This window comes from Oncorhynchus keta, chromosome 35 (genome assembly GCF_023373465.1).
Source record: "Oncorhynchus keta strain PuntledgeMale-10-30-2019 chromosome 35, Oket_V2, whole genome shotgun sequence".
NCBI classification, from domain to species: Eukaryota; Metazoa; Chordata; class Actinopteri; order Salmoniformes; family Salmonidae; genus Oncorhynchus; species Oncorhynchus keta.
The window spans coordinates 77,441,655-77,461,999 of NC_068455.1; the positions used below are offsets into that span (position 1 = coordinate 77,441,655).

Here is a 20,345-nt window from a genome sequence, read left to right on the forward strand (position 1 = left end):
AGACTGTTTACAGTATGACAGAGTGATAGACTGTTTACAGTATGACAGAGTGATAGACTGTTTACAGTATGACAGAGTGATAGACCGTTTACAGTATGACAGAGTGATAGACTGTTTACAGTATGACAGAGTGATAGACTGTTTACAGTATGACAGAGTGATAGACCGTTTACAGTATGACAGAGTGACAGACCGTTTACAGTATGACAGAGTGACAGACCGTTTACAGTATGACAGAGTGATAGACCGTTTACAGTATGACAGAGTGATAGACTGTTTACAGTATGACAGAGTGATAGACCGTTTACAGTATGACAGAGTGATAGACTGTTTACAGTATGACAGAGTGATAGACTGTTTACAGTATGACAGAGTGATAGACCGTTTACAGTATGACAGAGTGATAGACCATTTACAGTATGACAGAGTGATAGACCGTTTACAGTATGACAGAGTGATAGACCGTTTACAGTATGACACAGTGATAGACCGTTTACAGTATGACAGAGTGATAGACCGTTTACAGTATGACAGAGTGATAGACCGTTTACAGTATGACAGAGTGATAGACTGTTTACAGTATGACAGAGTGATAGACCGTTTACAGTATGACACAGTGATAGACTGTTTACAGTATGACAGAGTGATAGACCGTTTACAGTATGACAGAGTGATAGACCGTTTACAGTATGACAGAGTGATAGACCATTTACAGTATGACAGAGTGATAGACCGTTTACAGTATGACAGAGTGATAGACCGTTTACAGTATGACAGAGTGATAGACTGTTTACAGTATGACAGAGTGATAGACTGTTTACAGTATGACAGAGTGACAGACTGTTTAGGCAACATCAAAGAGTGATAGTAATTTGTGTTTCAGTATGACAGTAGTGATAGACCTGTTTTTTCAACTATGACAGAGTGACAGACACACACACAGTATGACAGAGTGACAGACACACACACACATGACAGAGTGACACACACACACACAGTACACACACGAGTGATACACACACAGTACAGACGTCATATTTAGCTTACGTATGACTAAGACGTTCTTGGTATCTTTTAGTTGTCCCTGTATTAGAGTAATGACAGAGGCGTTTAGATTATGTTGAAGTGATAAATGTTGCTGGACTTAGTGGAGGATAGCTCCTGTTTTCTTTATGACAGAGTGATAGAAACTAAATCAACAGTTGTTTAGTAGTCTGAAACTGTTTGAACATGACCTGATTGACCTGTTTAGGTCATGAACAGAGTGAACATGACCTTTATTGACAGAGTGATAGACATGTTTACAGTATGACATGACCTGATGATTGACCAGTATGACAGGTCATGTAACTGTTGGTTACATGCTAAATGTTTTGTAAACTTCACGGGACAGATGTTGTTCTCCGGGTTTAGTGATGAAACAAGTGTGGTTGACTTTATTCTGCCACTGTGTCTTGTTATTGTCTCGGCCTTTAGGCCTGTACAGTATATCACGGTGTCAAGACACATCAACTAACAGGTTATAGAGTAAACAACGCTACTATCACAACACACAGGCTGTAAGAGGACAGAGAGATGGAGGGAGAGATGGAGAGGACAGAGGGATGGAGAGGACAGAGAGATGGAGGGAGAGATGGAGAGGACAGAGGGATGGAGAGGACAGAGAGATGGAGAGAGAGATGGAGAGGACAGAGAGATGGAGAGGACAGAGAGATGGAGGGAGAGGACAGAGAGATGGAGGGAGAGGACAGAGAGATGGAGGGAGAGGACAGAGAGATGGAGGGAGAGGAAAGAGAGATGGAGGGAGAGGACAGAGAGATGGAGGGAGAGATGGAGAGCACAGAGAGATGGAGGGAGAGAGAGATGGAGAGAAAGAGTTGGAGGGAGAGAGGTGGAGAGAGAAAGAGATGGAGGGAGAGATGGAGAGGACAGAGAGATGGAGAGAGAAAGAGATGCTGGGGACAGAGAGATGGAGGGGACAGAGAGATGGAGGAAGAGAGAGATGGGGGAGGGGACAGAGAGATGGAGGAAGAGAGAGATGGTGAGGAGAGAGAGATGAAGGGACAGAGAGATGGTGAGGACAGAGAGATGGAGGGACAGAGAGATGGTGAGGACAGAGAGATGAAGGGACAGAGAGATGGAGGAATAGAGAGATGGTGAGGACAGATAGATGGTGAGGAGAGAGAGATGGAGAGAACAGAGAGAGATGGAGGAATAGAGAGATGGTGAGGAGAGAGAGATGGTGAGGAGAGAGAGATGGAGGAATAGAGAGATGGAGAGGAGAGAGAGATGAAGGAATAGAGAGATGGTGAGGACAGAGAGATGGAGGGAGAGAGAGATGAAGGAATAGAGAGATGGTGAGGAGAGAGAGATGGAGGAATAGAGAGATGGTGAGGAGAGAGAGATGGAGGAATAGAGAGATGGTGAGGACAGAGAGATGGAGGGACAGAGAGATGGTGAGGACAGAGAGATGGTGAGGACAGAGAGATGGTGAGGACAGAGAGATGAAGGAATAGAGAGATGGTGAGGACAGAGAGATGAAGGAATAGAGAGATGGTGAGGACAGAGAGATGGTGAGGACAAAGAGATGGTGAGGACAGAGAGATGGAGGGAGAGAGAGATGGTGAGGACAGAGAGATGGAGAGGAGAGAGAGATGGAGGAATAGAGAGATGGAGGGAGAGAGAGATGGTGAGGACAGAGAGATGGAGAGGAGAGAGAGATGGAGGAATAGAGAGATGGAGGGAGAGAGAGATGGTGAGGACAGAGAGATGGTGAGGACAGAGAGATGGTGAGGACAGAGAGATGGTGAGGACAGAGAGATGAAGGAATAGAGAGATGGTGAGGACAGAGAGATGGTGAGGACAGAGAGATGGTGAGGACAGAGAGATGAAGGAATAGAGAGATGGAGGGAGAGAGAGATGGTGGGACAGAGAGATGGAGGGAGAGAGAGATGGTGAGGACAGAGAGATGGAGAGGAGAGAGAGATGGAGGGAGAGAGAGATTAAGGAATAGAGAGATGGTGAGGAGAGAGAGATGGAGGGAGAGAGAGATTAAGGAATAGAGAGATGGTGAGGACAGAGAGATGGAGGGAGAGAGAGATGGTGAGGACAGAGAGATGAAGAGGAGAGAGAGATGGAGGGAGAGAGAGATTAAGGAATAGAGAGATGGTGAGGAGAGAGAGATGGAGAGAACAGAGAGAGAGATTAAGGAATAGAGAGATGGTGAGGACAGAGAGATGGAGGGAGAGAGAGATGGTGAGGAGAGAGAGATGGAGGGACAGAGAGATTAAGGAATAGAGAGATGGTGAGGACAGAGAGATGGAGAGGAGAGAGAGATGGTGAGGACAGAGAGATGGAGGGAGAGAGAGATGGTGAGGACAGAGAGATGGAGGGAGAGAGAGATGGTGAGGACAGAGAGATGGAGGGAGAGAGAGATGGAGGAATAGAGAGATGGAGGAATAGAGAGATGGTGAGGACAGAGAGATGGTGAGGACAGAGAGATGGTGAGGACAGAGAGATGGTGAGGACAGAGAGATGGAGGAATAGAGAGATGGTGAGGACAGAGAGATGGTGAGGACAGAGAGATGGAGGGAGAGAGAGATGGAGGAATAGAGAGATGGTGAGGACAGAGAGATGGAGGGAGAGAGAGATGGAGGGACAGAGAGATGGTGAGGACAGAGAGATGGAGGAATAGAGAGATGGTGAGGACAGAGAGATGGTGAGGACAGAGAGATGGAGGGAGAGAGAGATGGAGGAATAGAGAGATGGTGAGGACAGAGAGATGGAGGGAGAGAGAGATGGAGGGACAGAGAGATGGTGAGGACAGAGAGATGGTGAGGACAGAGAGATGGTGAGGACAGAGAGATGAAGGGATAGAGAGATGGTGAGGACAGAGAGATGGAGAGGACAGAGAGATGGTGAGGACAGAGAGATGAAGGAATAGAGAGATGAAGGAATAGAGAGATGGTGAGGACAGAGAGATGAAGAGACAGAGAGATGAAGGAATAGAGAGATGGTGAGGACAGAGAGATGAAGGAATAGAGAGATGGTGAGGACAGAGAGATGGAGAGGACAGAGAGATGGTGAGGACAGAGAGATGGAGGGACAGAGAGATGAAGGAATAGAGAGATGAAGGAATAGAGAGATGGTGAGGACAGAGAGATGAAGAGACAGAGAGATGAAGGAATAGAGAGATGGTGAGGACAGAGAGATGAAGGGACAGAGAGATGGAGGGAGAAAGAGATGAAGGAATAGAGAGATGGAGGGACAGAGAGATGAAGGAATAGAGAGATTGTGAGGACAGAGAGATGGAGGGACAGAGAGATGGTGGGACAGAGAGATGGTGAGGAGAGAGAGATGGAGGGACAGAGAGATGGTGAGGACAGAGAGATGGAGGGAGAGAGAGATGGAGGAATAGAGAGATGGTGAGGAGAGAGAGATGGTGAGGAGAGAGATGGAGGAATAGAGAGATGGTGAGGAGAGAGAGATGGAGAGAACAGAGAGAGAGATGGAGGGAGGGAGAGATGGTGAGGAGAGAGAGATGGAGGGACAGAGAGATGGTGAGGACAGAGAGATGGAGGGACAGAGAGATGGTGAGGACAGAGAGATGGAGGGACAGAGAGATGAAGAGACAGAGAGATGAAGGAATAGAGAGATGGTGAGGACAGAGAGATGAAGGAATAGAGAGATGGAGGGACAGAGAGATGAAGAGACAGAGAGATGAAGGAATAGAGAGATGGTGAGGACAGAGAGATGAAGGGACAGAGAGATGAAGAGACAGAGAGATGAAGGAATAGAGAGATGGTGAGGACAGAGAGATGAAGGAATAGAGAGATTGTGAGGACAGAGAGATGAAGGGATAGAGAGATGGTGAGGACAGAGAGATGGAGGGACAGAGAGATGGTGAGGACAGAGAGATGGTGAGGACAGAGAGATGGTGAGGACAGAGAGATGGAGGGACAGAGAGATGAAGGAATAGAGAGATGGTGAGGTAGGTAGATGAGGCAGGGAGCAGTGGTCGTGGCAGGCAGACTGCAATGCAGACATGCAGCAGACTGCACAGGAAATATGGAGGGGGAGATGAAGGGAGAGAGAAAGGGAACGGGGAGGGATGCAGGCATGGCTGAGGATAGAGAGATGGGAATATCAGCCAAAAGAAACTTCCAGGCTGTCGTCTTGAGTAGGACTAGTTCTATATGCTGTGGAATAGGGCAGGCTACAGCTGTCTATTGATAATGTGTTTAGGACAGGCTACAGCTACCTATTGATAATGTGTTTAGGACAGGCTACAGCTGCCTGTTGATAATGTGTTTAGGACAGGCTACAGCTGCCTATTGATAATGTGTTTAGGACAGGCTACAGCTACCTATTGATAATGTGTTTAGGACAGGCTACAGCTATCTATTGATAATGTGTTTAGGACAGGATACAGCTGCCTATTGATAATGTGTTTAGGACAGGATACAGCTGCCTATTCATAATGTGTTTAGGACAGGTTGGAGCTGCCTATTGATAATGTGTTTAGGACAGGATACAGCTGCCTATTGATAATGTGTTAGGACAGGTTGGATCTGCCTATTGATAATGTGTTTAGGACAGGCTACAGCTGTCTATTCATAATGTGTTTAGGACAGGTAACAGCTACCTATTGATAATGTGTTTAGGACAGGCTACAGCTGTCTATTGATAATGTGTTTAGGACAGGCTCCAGCTGCCTATTCATAATGTGTTTAGGACAGGCTCCAGCTGCCTATTCATAATGTGTTTAGGACAGGCTACAGCTGTCTATTGATAATGTGTTTAGGACAGGCTACAGCTGTCTATTGATAATGTGTTTAGGACAGGCTACAGCTACCTATTGATAATGTGTTTAGGACAGGCTACAGAAGTCTATTGATAATGTGTTTAGGACAGGATACAGCTGCCTATTGATAATGTGTTTAGGACAGGATACAGCTGCCTATTCATAATGTGTTTAGGACAGGTTGGAGCTGCCTATTGATAATGTGTTTAGGACAGGATACAGCTGCCTATTGATAATGTGTTAGGACAGGTTGGATCTGCCTATTGATAATGTGTTTAGGACAGGCTTCAGCTGTCTATTCATAATGTGTTTAGGACAGGTAACAGCTACCTATTGATAATGTGTTTAGGACAGGCTACAGCTGTCTATTGATAATGTGTTTAGGACAGGCTCCAGCTGCCTATTCATAATGTGTTTAGGACAGGCTCCAGCTGCCTATTCATAATGTGTTTAGGACAGGCTACAGCTGTCTATTGATAATGTGTTTAGGACAGGCTACAGCTGCCTATTCATAATGTGTTTAGGACAGGCTACATCTGCCTATTGATAATGTGTTTAGGACAGGCTACATCTACCTATTGATAACGTGTTTAGGACAGGTTGGATCTGCCTATTGATAATGTGTTTAGGACAGGCTACAGCTGCCTATTCATAATGTGTTTAGGACAGGCTACAGCTGCCTATTGATAATGTGTTTAGGACAGTTTGCAGCTGCCTATTCATAATGTGTTTAGGACAGGCTACAGCTGCCTATTGATAATGTGTTTAGGACAGGCTTCAGCTGCCTATTCATAATGTGTTTAGGACAGGCTACAGCTGCCTATTCATAATGTGTTTAGGACAGGCTACAGCTGTCTATTGATAATGTGTTTAGGACAGGCTACAGCTGCCTATTGATAATGTGTTTAGGACAGGTTGCAGCTGCCTATTCATAATGTAAATGTAAATAATGTGTTTAGGACAGGCTACAGCTGCCTATTGATAATGAGTTTCAGAGGGCTGCATCAAACGTCCTGAAATACACTACATGGCCAAAAGTATGTGGACACCCCTTCAAATTGGTGGATTCTACTGTTTCAGCCACACCCGTTGCTGACAGATGTATAAAATAGAGCACACAGCCATGCAATCTCCATAGACAAACATTGGCAGTAGATTGGTCTTACTGAAGAGCTCAGTGTCTTTCAACGTGGCACTGTCATAGGATGCCACCTTTCCAACAAGTCAGTTCGTCAAATTTCTGCCCTGCTAGAGCTGCCCCTGGTCCACTGTAAGTCCTGTTATTGTGAAGTGGAAACGTCTAGGTCTAGGACAACGGCTCAACCTCGACGTGGTAGGCCACACAAGCTCACAGAACGGAACCGCCGAGTGTTGAAGCATGTAGCGCATAACATTTGTCTGTCCTCAGTTGCAACACTCACTACCGAGATACAAACTGCCTCTGGAAGCAACATCAACACAATAACTGTTCATCGGGAGCTTCACAAAATGAGTTTCCATGGCTGAGCAGCTGCACACAAGCCTAAGTTCACCGCTTTAGTGGTGTAAAGCTTGCCGCCATTGGGCTCTAGAGCAGTGGATCCACGTTATGTGGAGAGATGAAATCAAGCTTCGCCATCTGGCGATGGACGAATCTGGGTTTGGTGGATGCCAGGAGAACGCTACCTGCCCCAATGCATAGTGTCAACTGTAAAGTTTGGTGGAGGCAGAATATTGGTCTGGGGCTGTTTCTTGTGGTTTGGGCTCGGCCTCTTCGTTCCAGTGAAGGGAAATCTTTTAACGCTACAGCATAGAATGACATTCTAGATGATTCTGTGCTTCCAACTTTGTGGCAACAGTTTGGGGAAGGCCCTTTCCTGTTTCAGCATGACAATGCCCCCATGCACAAAGCGAGGTCCATACAGAAATGGTTTGTCGAGATCAGTGCCGAAGAACTTGACTGGCTTGCACAGAGCCCTGACCTCAACCCCATCGAACACCTTTGGGATGAATTGGAAGGCCGACTGCGAGCCAGGTCTAATCACCCAACATCAGTGCCCAACCTCAATAATGCTCTTGTTGCTGAATGGAAGGAAGCAAGTCCTCACGGCAATGTTCCAATATCTAGTGGAAAGCCTCCCCAAGAGAGTGGAGGCTGTTATAGCAGAAATATTCCAACATCTAGTGGAAAGCCTTCTCAGAAGAGTGGAGGCTGTTATAGCAGAAATATTCCAACATCTAGTGGAAAGCCTTCTCAGAAGAGTGGAGGCTGTTATAGCAGAAATATTCCAACATCTAGTGGAAAGCCTTCTCAGAAGAGTGGAGGCTGTTACAGCAGCAATGTTCCGACATCTAGTGGAAAGCCTTCCCAGAAGAGTGGAGGCTGTTACAGCAGCAATGTTCCGACATCTAGTGGAAAGCCTTCCCAGAAGAGTGGAGGCTGTTAAAGCAGCAATGTTCCAACATCTAGTGGAAGGCCTTCCCAGAAGAGTGGAGGCTGTTATAGCAGCACTGTTCCAACATCTAGTGGAAATTCTTCCCAGAAGAGTGGAGGCTGTTATAGCAGAAATATTCCAACATCTAGTGGAAAGCCTTCCCAGAAGAGTGGAGGCTGTTATAGCAGCAATGTTCCAACATCTAGTGGAAAGCCTTCCCAGAATAGTGGAGGCTGTTACAGCAGCAAAGGGGGGGGGGGGTCCAACTACATTTTAATGCCCATGATTTGGATGTGGTAATGTATTTAGATGTGGTAATGTATTTGGATGTGGTAATGTATTTGGATGTGGTAATGTTTTGGATGTGGTAATGTATTTGGATGTGGTAATGTTTGGGATGTGGTAATGTATTTGGATGTGGTAATGTATTTGGATGTGGTAATGTATTTGGATGTGGTAATGTTTTGGATGTGGTAATGTATTTGGATGTGGTAATGTTTTGGATGTGGTAATGTATTTGGATGTGGTAATGTATTTGGATGTGGTAATGTATTTGGATGTGGTAATGTGTTGGATGTGGTAATGTATTTAGATGTGGTAATGTATTTGGATGTGGTCATGTATTTGGATGTGGTAATGTTTTGGATGTGGTAATGTATTTGGATGTGGTAATGTTTTGGATGTGGTAATGTATTTGGATGTGGTAATGTTTTGGATGTGGTAATGTATTTGGATGTGGCAATGCTTAGTCCCTATTTGGATGCGGTAATGTATTGGGATGTGGTAATGTATTGGGATGTGGTAATGTATTTGGATGTGGTAATGCTTTGGATGTGGTAATGTATTGGGATGTGGTAATGTATTTGGATGTGGTAATGTATTTGGATGTGGTAATGTATTGGGATGTGGTAATGTATTTGGATGTGGTAATGCTTTGTCCCTATTTGGATGTGGTAATGTATTTGGATGTGGCAATGTATTTGGATGTGGTAATGTATTTGGATGTGGTAATGTTTTGGGTTGTGGTAATGTATTTGGATGTGGTAATGTATTTGGATGTGGCAATGTATTTGGATGTGGTAATGTATTTGGATGTGGTAATGTTTTGGATGTGGTAATGTATTTGGATGTGGTAATGTTTTGGATGTGGCAATGCTTTGTCCCTATTTGGATGTGGTAATGTATTTGGATGTGGTAATGTATTTGGATGTGGTAATGCTTTGTCCCTATTTGGATGTGGTAATGTATTTTGATGTGGTAATGCTTTGTCCCTATTTGGATGTGGTAATGTATTTGGATGTGGTAATGTATTTGGATGTGGTAATGTATTTGGATGTGGCAATGTATTTGGATGTGGTAATGTATTTGGATGTGGTAATGTTTTGGATGTGGTAATGCTTTGTCCCTATTTGGATGTGGTAATGTATTGGGATGCGGTAATGTATTGGGATGCGGTAATGCATTGGGATGTGGTAATGTATTGGGATGTGGTAATGTATTTGGATGTGGTAATGTATTTGGATGTGGTAATGTATTTGGATGTGGTAATGTATTTGGATGTGGTAATGTATTGGGATGTGGTAATGCTTTGTCCCTATTTGGATGTGGTAATGTATTTGGATGTGGTAATGTATTTGGATAAGGCAACATTAGTTTCCCCTTTGACAAAAAAAACATCTTGTGTAATTATATATATTTTTTAAAATGCTAATGTAAAAAAAAAACATAATTGAATGAACCAATAATGTATGTTGATGCTACTGTAACGGATGTGAAATGGCTAGCTAGTTAGCGGTGTTCGGGTATGGGCGAGGGGACGGTCTAAAGTTATACTGTTACACTACTACTATGTGCAATATTAAATTGTGTTTCCATATGATAACAATAACCTAATATATTTAATATGCCATAAACTATTGTTTTTTTTAATGTTTTTTTTTTTTACAGTTTCACTCAATTCATTCAAATTAACTTAATAATTATGACACACCCTTCGTTGTTGTCATTGATTACGCTAATTGCATCGTTTTGTGTAAATAACCTGGTTCGAGCGTTCATGACATCACCCCGATGAACACACAGTGATGCAGAAACACTGGTGGGTTTGTTTTTTCCTACCCAATAAACGACCGGGAGTTTATATATAGAGCTGTTTCTTTTTATAGCTTCTAGTTTATTCCGCGTTAGTCAGCACCTCAAACATAAAACACGTTTCTCTGGGTGTGCGCCAGCTCATGTTTTTTTTTTTATAGGACTATAGACCTACCGTGCCTATAAATTGGCAATTCCTTTCTAGGCTAAAAGTGTTGAGTAGGCCAAGGCATGCGTCTTCAGTCACATGTTGTGATCTACAGTAAAACTTGCACCATCACCCATAACAACAAGGCCACGGGAAGCAAAGGTGTCAAATCTATAAAAACGAAGGATAAATTAAAAAGGCGCGTCTGATCTATTGATGGACAAAAAATACAATTAGGCTAAACGCGCGTGTCCCCCATGTAGCCTATACACGCAGCCAGTAGTTCCCCTACCTCCTCTCTCCCTGCTCCGTCTTCTAAGGTCTCCTCTCCTGTCTCCGGTGGTTCTGGCACCTCCGTCTGCATTTTATCTTTCCTCTTCCACCCTGACACGTGTTCTCCCGTTAGGCCTACGGTTAACGGTGCCAGGGATGGGGACCCACCCCAGCAGTGGCGTCCCTGGCCAGAGGCTGGGACCACCTCCTCGGCACTGCGGGAGTCACCCCATCCGTCGCCGGTCGAGATCCGGTTTCACTGTAGTGATGACAGTACAGCCTGCGGCAAATGCGCATAATCCACGCCGACTGAAAGTCGTCTCTGTCGGGATCAAAATAGTTCATTCACTCGGTGCCTCTCGGTTCATCTTCACGCCTTCCATGGTTTGATTAATTCACCTTTCCCATACAAACATAGCATAGATTAGACAAAACCCAGATTTCTTCCGTTAATAAAGATTATATTAACGTCTGTTCGTTAGCCCCGTGCGCTTCAGTGCTTGGCCGTGATAACGCGAAGCTTCTAGGCTTCGTTCTAGGCGCAGGTGGGGCGGTGTGAGTGCATACGCTCGAGATGACTAATGCTGAGTTCATGCGCTAGTCGGAATTAGAAAACTCTGAAATGTCCAACTTGCTAACTGGTTGTAGATATACACGTGCCGCGTTCAACCGGTTAGCAAGTCGAACATATCCGAGTGTCCTAGTTCCGACTCGAACATGAACGCGGCATTAGCCAACGGTTACGGTTTCGTTCAGAGTGAGCACGAGGGGCAGGCACGAGAGCGCTGATGTGAAAGATGGATGGGTAGGAGGAGGATGTTTTTCCGAAGGCAGACAGCGATCTCGGTAAAAGGCAAAACCAGGAACAACCGATTCCTTTTCTATGGTAAACTGTTTATGAATAAAAAAAAATTAAAAAAAATAACAACGATTAAACCATCTGTGGTAGTTATTTTCTTTCCATTTGTCTCCTTAGAACTAGAAGGTGTCATCCTTCTGTATGCCCACTGACGTCACCCACCACCTGAGCATATAGCCTACATACGTTAGAGATGGGCAGGTCAGCTGTTTGTTCACCTGGTCAAGCAGCATTTGCTAATAACAACATTCTCAACCGCATAATTACATGTGATCAAGTGAACATCTGAGACCGAAAAGTCGGGAAAATCATAAGCAGAAACACAGGACTATCTATAAAAAAAAAGAGGTTGCTGATGGGTTATTAACAATTGTGGGTGAGGGTGACCAAACAGCTGATCCATGCATCACTAATCCACCACAGGAGGTTGGTGGCACCGTAATTGGGGAGGACAGGCTCATGGTAATGGAGTGGAATGTTATCAAATACATCAAACACATGTAATCCACACAGTATTTCATGACCCTAAAACCGCCAACCACAGCTTCGGACTGCAGTAATGAGCCAACCGGTGCATAACTAATATACATCAACAACATATACAGTAGATTAGATCTACAGACAACTTACACGGAGTATACCAAACATTAAGAACACCTTGCTAATAGGTGTTCTAGAACCCCCCCTTGTCCTCAGTCCGTTGTGGCATGGACTCTACAAGGTGTCAAAAGTGTTCCACAGGAATGCTGGCCCATATGGACTCTATTGCTTCCCACAGTTGTGTCAAGTTGGCTGAATGACCTGTCGTGGAGGGACACTTGAAGCCAATATTACATGAATAATTCTTTATTATCAGCAAGCTGGAGGGGATCCAACAAACGCAAACGTAATGCACCATAGTAGACGTCGGTCAGAAGCTCTTCTGAGTAAGTCCCATTAGTTCTCTTATATACAAACTAACACCTTACCACTGCTACACCTGGCTATCAGCTATACAAACAAGTCATATCACCATGATTTACATTATACATCATTAACTCTGGTTGCAGCTGTTATTCCATAGGCTGGGATCTGCAATATGCAGCTGTTATTCTATAGGCTGGGATCTGCAATATGCAGCTGTTATTCCATAGGCTGAGATCTGCAATATACAGCTGTTATTCTATAGGCTGGGATCTGCAATATGCAGCTGTTATTCTATAGGCTGGGATCTACACTATGCAGCTGTTATTCTATAGGCTGGGATCTGCAATATGCAGCTGTTATTCTATAGGCTGGGATCCACACTATGCAGCTGTTATTCTATAGGCTGGGATCTGCAATATGCAGCTGTTATTCTATAGGCTGGGATCTGCAATATGCAGCTGTTATTCTATAGGCTGAGATCTGCAATATGCAGCTGTTATTCTATAGGCTGGGATCTGCAATATGCAGCTGTTATTCTATAGGCTGGGATCTGCACTATGCAGCTGTTATTCTATAGGCTGGGATCCACACTATGCAGCTGTTATTCTATAGGCTGGGATCTGCAATATGCAGCTGTTATTCTATAGGCTGGGATCCACACTATGCAGCTGTTATTCCATAGGCTGGGATCTGCAATATGCAGCTGTTATTCTATAGGCTGGGATCTGCAATATGCAGCTGTTATTCTATAGGCTGGGATCTGCAATATGCAGCTGTTATTCTATAGGCTGGGATCTGCACTATGCAGCTGTTATTCTATAGGCTGGGATCTGCAATATGCAGCTGTTATTCTATAGGCTGGGATCCACACTATGCAGCTGTTATTCTATAGGCTGGGATCTGCAATATGCAGCTGTTATTCTATAGGCTGGGATCTGCAATATGCAGCTGTTATTCTATAGGCTGGGATCTGCAATATGCAGCTGTTATTCTATAGGCTGGGATCCACACTATGCAGCTGTTATTCTATAGGCTGGGATCTACAATATGCAGCTGTTATTCTATAGGCTGGGATCTGCAATATGCAGCTGTTATTCTATAGGCTGGGATCTACACTATGCAGCTGTTATTCTATAGGCTGGGATCTCCAATATGCAGCTGTTATTCTATAGGCTGGGATCTACAATATGCAGCTGTTATTCTATAGGCTGGGATCCCCAATATGCAGCTGTTATTCTATAGGCTGGGATCTGCAATATGCAGCTCTTTTCCCACAATCCATCAAACACATTTGATGTGTCATCATAGTGGTCTCTGACATCATAGTGGTCTCTAACATCATAGTGGTCTCTGAATTATGGTCAGACTCGCTCACATTTAACAAATGTAAACGTGCTCCTTTTTCAATGCTGATTTGAATGTCATTCAAATAACAATTATTTATTTAAAATATATATATATATTCTCGCAAACATCCCTTTTGAATGTAAAAGTAATCAAGTTTTTCAAAAGTATCTAATCTGATTACAATATTTTTTTTCTGGTAATGTAAAGGAATCCCTTACATGTTAGTCATCAGTTACACCTCAACCCTGCTGGCATATTACATCATTTCTGAAACAATTAAAGTATTCTCCCTGTACACCAAGTCAGAACCGTAAGATAAATAAAGGGGGCATATAAGGAGACAGTTAAAGCTCTTACAATATTCAATAATTACATTTCTCTAAAACAGGTTATAGGCTACATGTGCACCACCAAATCAGAACAGTAAGAGGTGAAATTAAGAGGTGAAAATAGACCAAATTATCAGGGTGAGGCACATGGGCTACTAACAGCTTACTACACAACATACACTAAGTATTACTTCCTTAGCGACAGTATACGTATCTCCCAGGCATGTTACATCATTTATGCAGCAGCGAACAATACATGTTTGTATTCACCTTGTGCTGTTCTCACTTGAACAGGAAGGTGGCGCGACGGTCCTTCATGGGCAAATTCTGTCATCAAACTTTGACATCAAAGTCTGACATTCTCTGGGTGTATGCTGCTTTCAAGACAACTGGAAACAAGGTTGAATCAAGACGTCAGTGATCTTCAGGTCGTAGCCCTAGAAAGAGTCCTGAGTTCCCGACTTGTAATTCTGAGTTGGATGACCATTTGTTCCCCGATGTCGTGAACTCACTGAAGTCATATTTCCCAGTTTCCAGTTGTTTTGAACACGGCACAAATCACGCTTCATTGACAGCATGGCCAATGTTAATCATTTTAAGCTTGGAAAAGAGACCCTTAAACCCAGACTTGGGACCACACAGCTACTCCACTGAATAGCAGGATAGTGATTGCTTTGAAAATCTTGCAGTTAACCACTGATTCCTTCCAAACCACTCATTGTTGGATTTGCGATTTTCCAGTTTTGTAATTTTTATTTATTTAAACTAGGCAAGTCAGTTAAGAACAAATTCTTATTTTCAATGACAGCCTAGGAACAGTGGGTTAACTGCCTGTTCAGGGGCAGAACGACAGATTTGTACCTTGTCAGCTGCAAAACCTTTTGGTTACTAGTCCAACGCTCTAACCACTAGGCTACCCTGCTGTTTATGTTCTATGGCCGATGAGCACCGATACATCTTTATCTATAATTAATCTTCATATGACAAGGGGTTAAAAAAGGATTTGACAGGAGATTCTCGACGTGATTCATGATGATCGTCTCGCTTGCCAGCTGAGATTTAGAAAGTATGTCGTTGACATGACCAGTCCAATCAAAGACACGGTAGATATCACGTGATCTGATGTCATTTTATCCGTGGCCAATGACCTTGAGCCTTCTTGGATGGTCACTTCTTAATGTAACTGCTGTTGCAGCACCCAATGGGTTTGAATTTTCAAACTCTGTCCCCATAGATTTTGCGGTGACGTAGTGTCCTCGTGAGTGACAGAACACTGGGCCAATCACAGCTCAACGACAGAACATCAACCCCTAAGCTCCGTATCTTCCTCTTTCAGCCCCACCATCACAGAAAGCAGCTGAGCTGGACTGAAACACCTGTATTTTGGAGCTGCTTTACTCAAGAAAACAAAACAAAAAAAGAGACCATGGTTTGTATGTGGCTTTATTACATGGTTTACATTCTCTGCAAACTGATGTGTGACACACGTATCAACGCCAAAATAACATAAAAACAAACTTTTTTTTCAGCTTAAAAGGCAGGGTTCAAAACAGAATGACGTGTCGCCACTGTCCCTCTTCTTCAGCACTGAACCTGTCCCTCCTCTTCATCAGCACTGACTGAACCCTTCTCCTACTCTTCATCAGCACTGAACCAGTCTCCTCTTCATCAACACTGAACCCGTCTCCTCTTCATCAGCACTGACTGAACCTGTCCCTCTTCATCAGCACTGACTGAACCTGTCCCTCTTCATCAGCACTGACTGAACCCTTCTCCTCCTCTTCATCAGCACTGACTGAACCCTTCTCCTACTCTTCATCAGCACTGAACCCATCTCCTCTTCATCAGCACTGACTGAACCCTTCTCCTACTCTTCATCAGCACTGAACCTGTCCCTCCTCATCAGCACTGACTGAACCTGTCCCTCCTCTTCATCAGCACTGACTGAACCCGTCTCCTCTTCATCAGCACTGACCGAAGTGGATTTAACAAGTGACATCAATAAGGGATCATAGTTTTCACCTGGATTCACCTGGTCAGTCCCATGGAAAGAGTAGGTGTTCCTAATGTTTTGTACACTCAGTATATCAGGGCCGTTTTAAGCAGAAAATGCTTTGATGTGTTAAACTGGAACAGCTCTGGGAGTTATGGGTAATAAATGCATTTATAACAGTGATGACAACAACAAAGAATATTTCTCCAAACTACAGCCAAGACTTTAATTCATTCTTAAACATAATTTCTGGAACTTTTTAAAATAATACTTTATTTTATTCTTTATTTTACTAGGCAAGTCAGTTAAGAACAAATTCTTATTTTCAATGACGGCCTAGGAACAGTGGGTTAACTGCCTTGTTCAGGGGCAGAACGACAGATTTGTACCTTGTCAGCTCGGGGATTCGATCACGCAACCTTTCGGTTACTAGTCCAACGCTCTAACCACTAGGCTACCTGCCGCCCCGTTACTTGACTAGAAAATAGTAGAAAAATAACAGCATTTACATATAGGTTTACATTGGCAGGGAATGACTGAACCACTACGTTTGTAGAGGTGTGTGTGTGTGTTGTGGTGTGTGTGTGTGTGTGTGTGTGTGTGTGTTGTGGTGTGTGTGTGTGTTGTGGTGTGTGTGTGTGTGTGTGTGTGTGGTGTGTGTGTGTGTGAGCGAGAGTGTGTTGTGGTGTGTGTGTGTGAGCGAGAGTGTGTGTGTGTGTGTGTGTGTTGTGGTGTGAGTGAGAGTGTGTGTGTCTATGACAGTGCTCCTTTCGTACAGTAGAGCTGGTAAACTGTGCGACTCAAAGCTGGACCCAAGTTCCTGAAATGCAAACAGAGCCAACAATAAGCAGTCCATTAAATCAACGTCTGCAGTTCTTTTCATACCTTCTCACCTTTTCAGTTTTCCATATCGGATGGAGGAGAGTAGTTTCTCTCTTTCTGTGTCGCTGGGGCACTGCTCATACGCTTTCAACAGACTGGAGGGATGAGAGGAGAGAGGGATGAGAGAGAGAGGGATGAGAGGAGAGAGAGCGAGAGGAGAGAGGGATGAGAGAGGGATGAGAGAGGGATGAGAGAGAGATGAGAGAGAGGAGAGAGAGAGGAGAGAGGTATGAAAGGAGAGAGATAAAGGACTTGCTGGTATGCCATCTCTAGTCAACAAGAACACAAGTATAGCCCATCTATAAATAGCCCATCTATAAATAGCCCATCTATAAATAGCCCATCTATAAATAGCCCATCCAACTACCTCATCCCCAAATTGTTATTTATTATTTGCTCCTTTTCACCCCAGTATCTCGACTAGTACATCCATCGTCTGCACACCTACCATTCCAGTGTTTAATTGCTAAATTGTAATTACTTCGCCACTACAGCCTATCTTACCTCTCTTATCTTACCTCATTTGCACTCACTGTATATAGACATTATTGTGTTATTGACTGTATGTTTGTTCATTCCATGTGTAACTCTGTGTTGTTGTTTGTGTCGCACTGCTTTGCTTTATCTTGGCCAGGTCGCAGTTGTAAATGAGAACTTGTTCTCAACTGGACTATCTGGATAAATAAAGGTGTTCTCAACTAGCCTACCTGGTTAAATAAAGGTGAAATAAATAAAACATTTAAATTAGTCAGCCCTATCTCACCTGTCAACGGAGGAACCAGCCCTATCTCACCTGTCAACGGAGGGACCAGCCCTCTCTCACCTGTCAACGGAGAGACCAGCCCTCTCTCACCTGTCAACGGAGAGACCAGCCCTCTCTCACCTGTCAACGGAGGGACCAGCCCTCTCTCACCTGTCAACGGAGGGACCAGCCCTCTCTCACCTGTCAACGGAGGGACCAGCCCTCTCTCACCTGTCAACGGAGGGACCAGCCCTATCTCACCTGTCAACAGAGGGACCAGCCCTATCTCACCTGTCAACGGAGGGACCAGCCCTATCTCACCTGTCAACGGAGAGACCAGCCCTCTCTCACCTGTCAACGGAGGGACCAGCCCTCTCTCACCTGTCAACGGAGGGACCAGCCCTCTCTCACCTGTCAACGGAGGGACCAGCCCTATCTCACCTGTCAACGGAGGGACCAGCCCTCTCTCACCTACGTCAACGGAGGGACCAGCCCTCTCTCACCTACGTCAACGGAGGGACCAGCCCTCTCTCACCTACGTCAACGGAGGGACCAGCCCCCTCTCACCTACGTCAACGGAGGGACCAGCCCCCCTCTCACCTGTCAACGGAGGGACCAGCCCCCCTCTCACCTACGTCAACGGAGGGACCAGCCCCCTCTCACCTACGTCAACGGAGGGACCAGCCCCCTCTCACCTACGTCAACGGAGGGACCAGCCCCCTCTCACCTACGCCAACGGAGGGACCAGCCCCCTCTCACCTACGCCAACGGAGGGACCAGCCCCCTCACCTACGCCAACGGAGGGACCAGCCCCCTCTCACCTACGCCAACGGAGGGACCAGCCCCCCTCTCACCTACGCAACGGAGGGACCAGCCCCCTCTCACCTACGTCAACGGAGGGACCAGCCCCCTCTCACCTACGTCAACGGAGGGACCAGCCCCCTCTCACCTACGCCAACGGAGGGACCAGCCCCCCTCTCACCTACGCCAACGGAGGGACCAGCCCCCTCTCACCTACGTCAACGGAGGGACCAGCCCCCTCTCACCTACGTCAACGGAGGGACCAGCCCCCTCTCACCTACGTCAACGGAGGGACCAGCCCCCTCTCACCTACGCCAACGGAGGGACCAGCCCCCTCTCACCTACGCCAACGGAGGGACCAGCCCCCTCTCACCTACGCCAACGGAGGGACCAGCCCCCTCTCACCTACGCCAACGGAGGGACCAGCCCCCTCTCACCTACGCCAACGGAGGGACCAGCCCCCTCTCACCTACGCCAACGGAGGGACCAGCCCCCTCTCACCTACGTCAACGGAGGGACCAGCCCCCCTCTCACCTACGTCAACGGAGGGACCAGCCCCCCTCTCACCTACGTCAACGGAGGGACCAGCCCCCTCTCACCTACGCCAACGGAGGGACCAGCCCCCTCTCACCTACGCCAACGGAGGGACCAGCCCCCTCTCACCTACGTCAACGGAGGGACCAGCCCCCTCTCACCTACGTCAATGGAGGAACCAGCCCCCTCTCACCTACGTCAACGGAGGAACCAGCCCCCTCTCACCTGTCAACGGAGGAACCAGCTCCCCTCTCACCTGTCAACGGAGGGACCAGCCCTACCTCACCTACGTCAACGGAGGAACCAGCCCCCTCTCACCTACGTCAACGGAGGAACCAGCCCCCTCTCACCTACGCCAACGGAGGGACCAGCCCCCTCTCACCTACGCCAACGGAGGGACCAGCCCCCCTCACCTACGCCAACGGAGGGACCAGCCCCCCTCACCTACGCCAACGGGAGGGACCAGCCCCCTCACCTACGCCAACGGAGGGACCAGCCCCCCTCACCTACGTCAACGGAGGAACCAGCCCCCTCTCACCTACGTCAACGGAGGGACCAGCCCTATCTCACCTACGTCAACGGAGGGACCAGCCCTATCTCACCTACGTCAACGGAGGGACCAGCCCTATCTCACCTACGTCAACGGAGGGACCAGCCCTATCTCACCTACGTCAACGGAGGGACCAGCCCTATCTCACCTACGTCAACGGAGGGACCAGCCCTATCTCACCTACGTCAACGGAGGGACCAGCCCTATCTCACCTACGTCAACGGAGGGACCAGCCCTATCTCACCTACGTCAACGGAGGGACCAGCCCTATCTCACCTACGTCAACGGAGGGACCAGCCCTATCTCACCTACGTCAACGGAGGGACCAGCCCTATCTCACCTACGTCAACGGAGGAACCAGCCCTATCTCACCTACGTCAACGGAGGGACCAGCCCTCTCTCACCTACGCCAACGGAGGAACCAGCCCTCTCACCTACGCCAACGGAGGAACCAGCCCCCTCTCACCTACGCCAACGGAGGAACCAGCCCCCTCTCACCTACGTCAACGGAGGAACCAGCCCTCTCTCACCTACGCCAACGGAGGAACCAGCCCCCTCTCACCTACGCCAACGGAGGAACCAGCCCCCCTCTCACCTACGTCAACGGAGGAACCAGCCCCCTCTCACCTACGCCAACGGAGGAACCAGCCCTATCTCACCTACGCCAACAGAG

General features: G+C 46.4%; 2 protein-coding genes and 1 long non-coding RNA gene across 3 annotated transcripts in view; 1 reads left to right on the forward strand and 2 right to left on the reverse strand.

The window, feature by feature from the left end:
- The window catches only part of LOC127915534 (trichohyalin-like), a gene marked incomplete at its 5' end in the record, with an annotated part of 26,968 nt that extends 15,450 nt beyond the window's left edge, over positions 1–11,518 (forward strand). Inside the window, 2 exons of the mRNA XM_052495708.1 lie at positions 10,863–11,002; positions 11,378–11,518. Coding sequence (XP_052351668.1) covers positions 10,863–11,002; positions 11,378–11,518 — 281 coding nt within the window. The remainder of the gene's footprint in view (positions 1–10,862; positions 11,003–11,377) is intronic.
- Positions 11,519–15,595: 4,077 nt separating this feature from the next.
- The window catches only part of mus81 (MUS81 structure-specific endonuclease subunit), a 44,431-nt gene continuing 39,681 nt past the window's right edge, over positions 15,596–20,345 (reverse strand). Inside the window, exons 15-16 of the mRNA XM_052497844.1 lie at positions 17,057–17,140; positions 15,596–16,983 (exon numbers count right to left, since the gene is read on the reverse strand). Of these exons, the coding sequence (XP_052353804.1) occupies positions 16,917–16,983; positions 17,057–17,140 (151 nt within the window). The 3' untranslated portion in view covers positions 15,596–16,916. The remainder of the gene's footprint in view (positions 16,984–17,056; positions 17,141–20,345) is intronic.
- Positions 17,872–20,036, reverse strand: LOC127916277 (uncharacterized). Its single transcript, XR_008094217.1, has 3 exons — positions 19,661–20,036; positions 17,989–18,228; positions 17,872–17,928 (listed from the first exon to the last, which is right to left on the reverse strand). It is a non-coding gene; the product is annotated as an uncharacterized LOC127916277 (long non-coding RNA).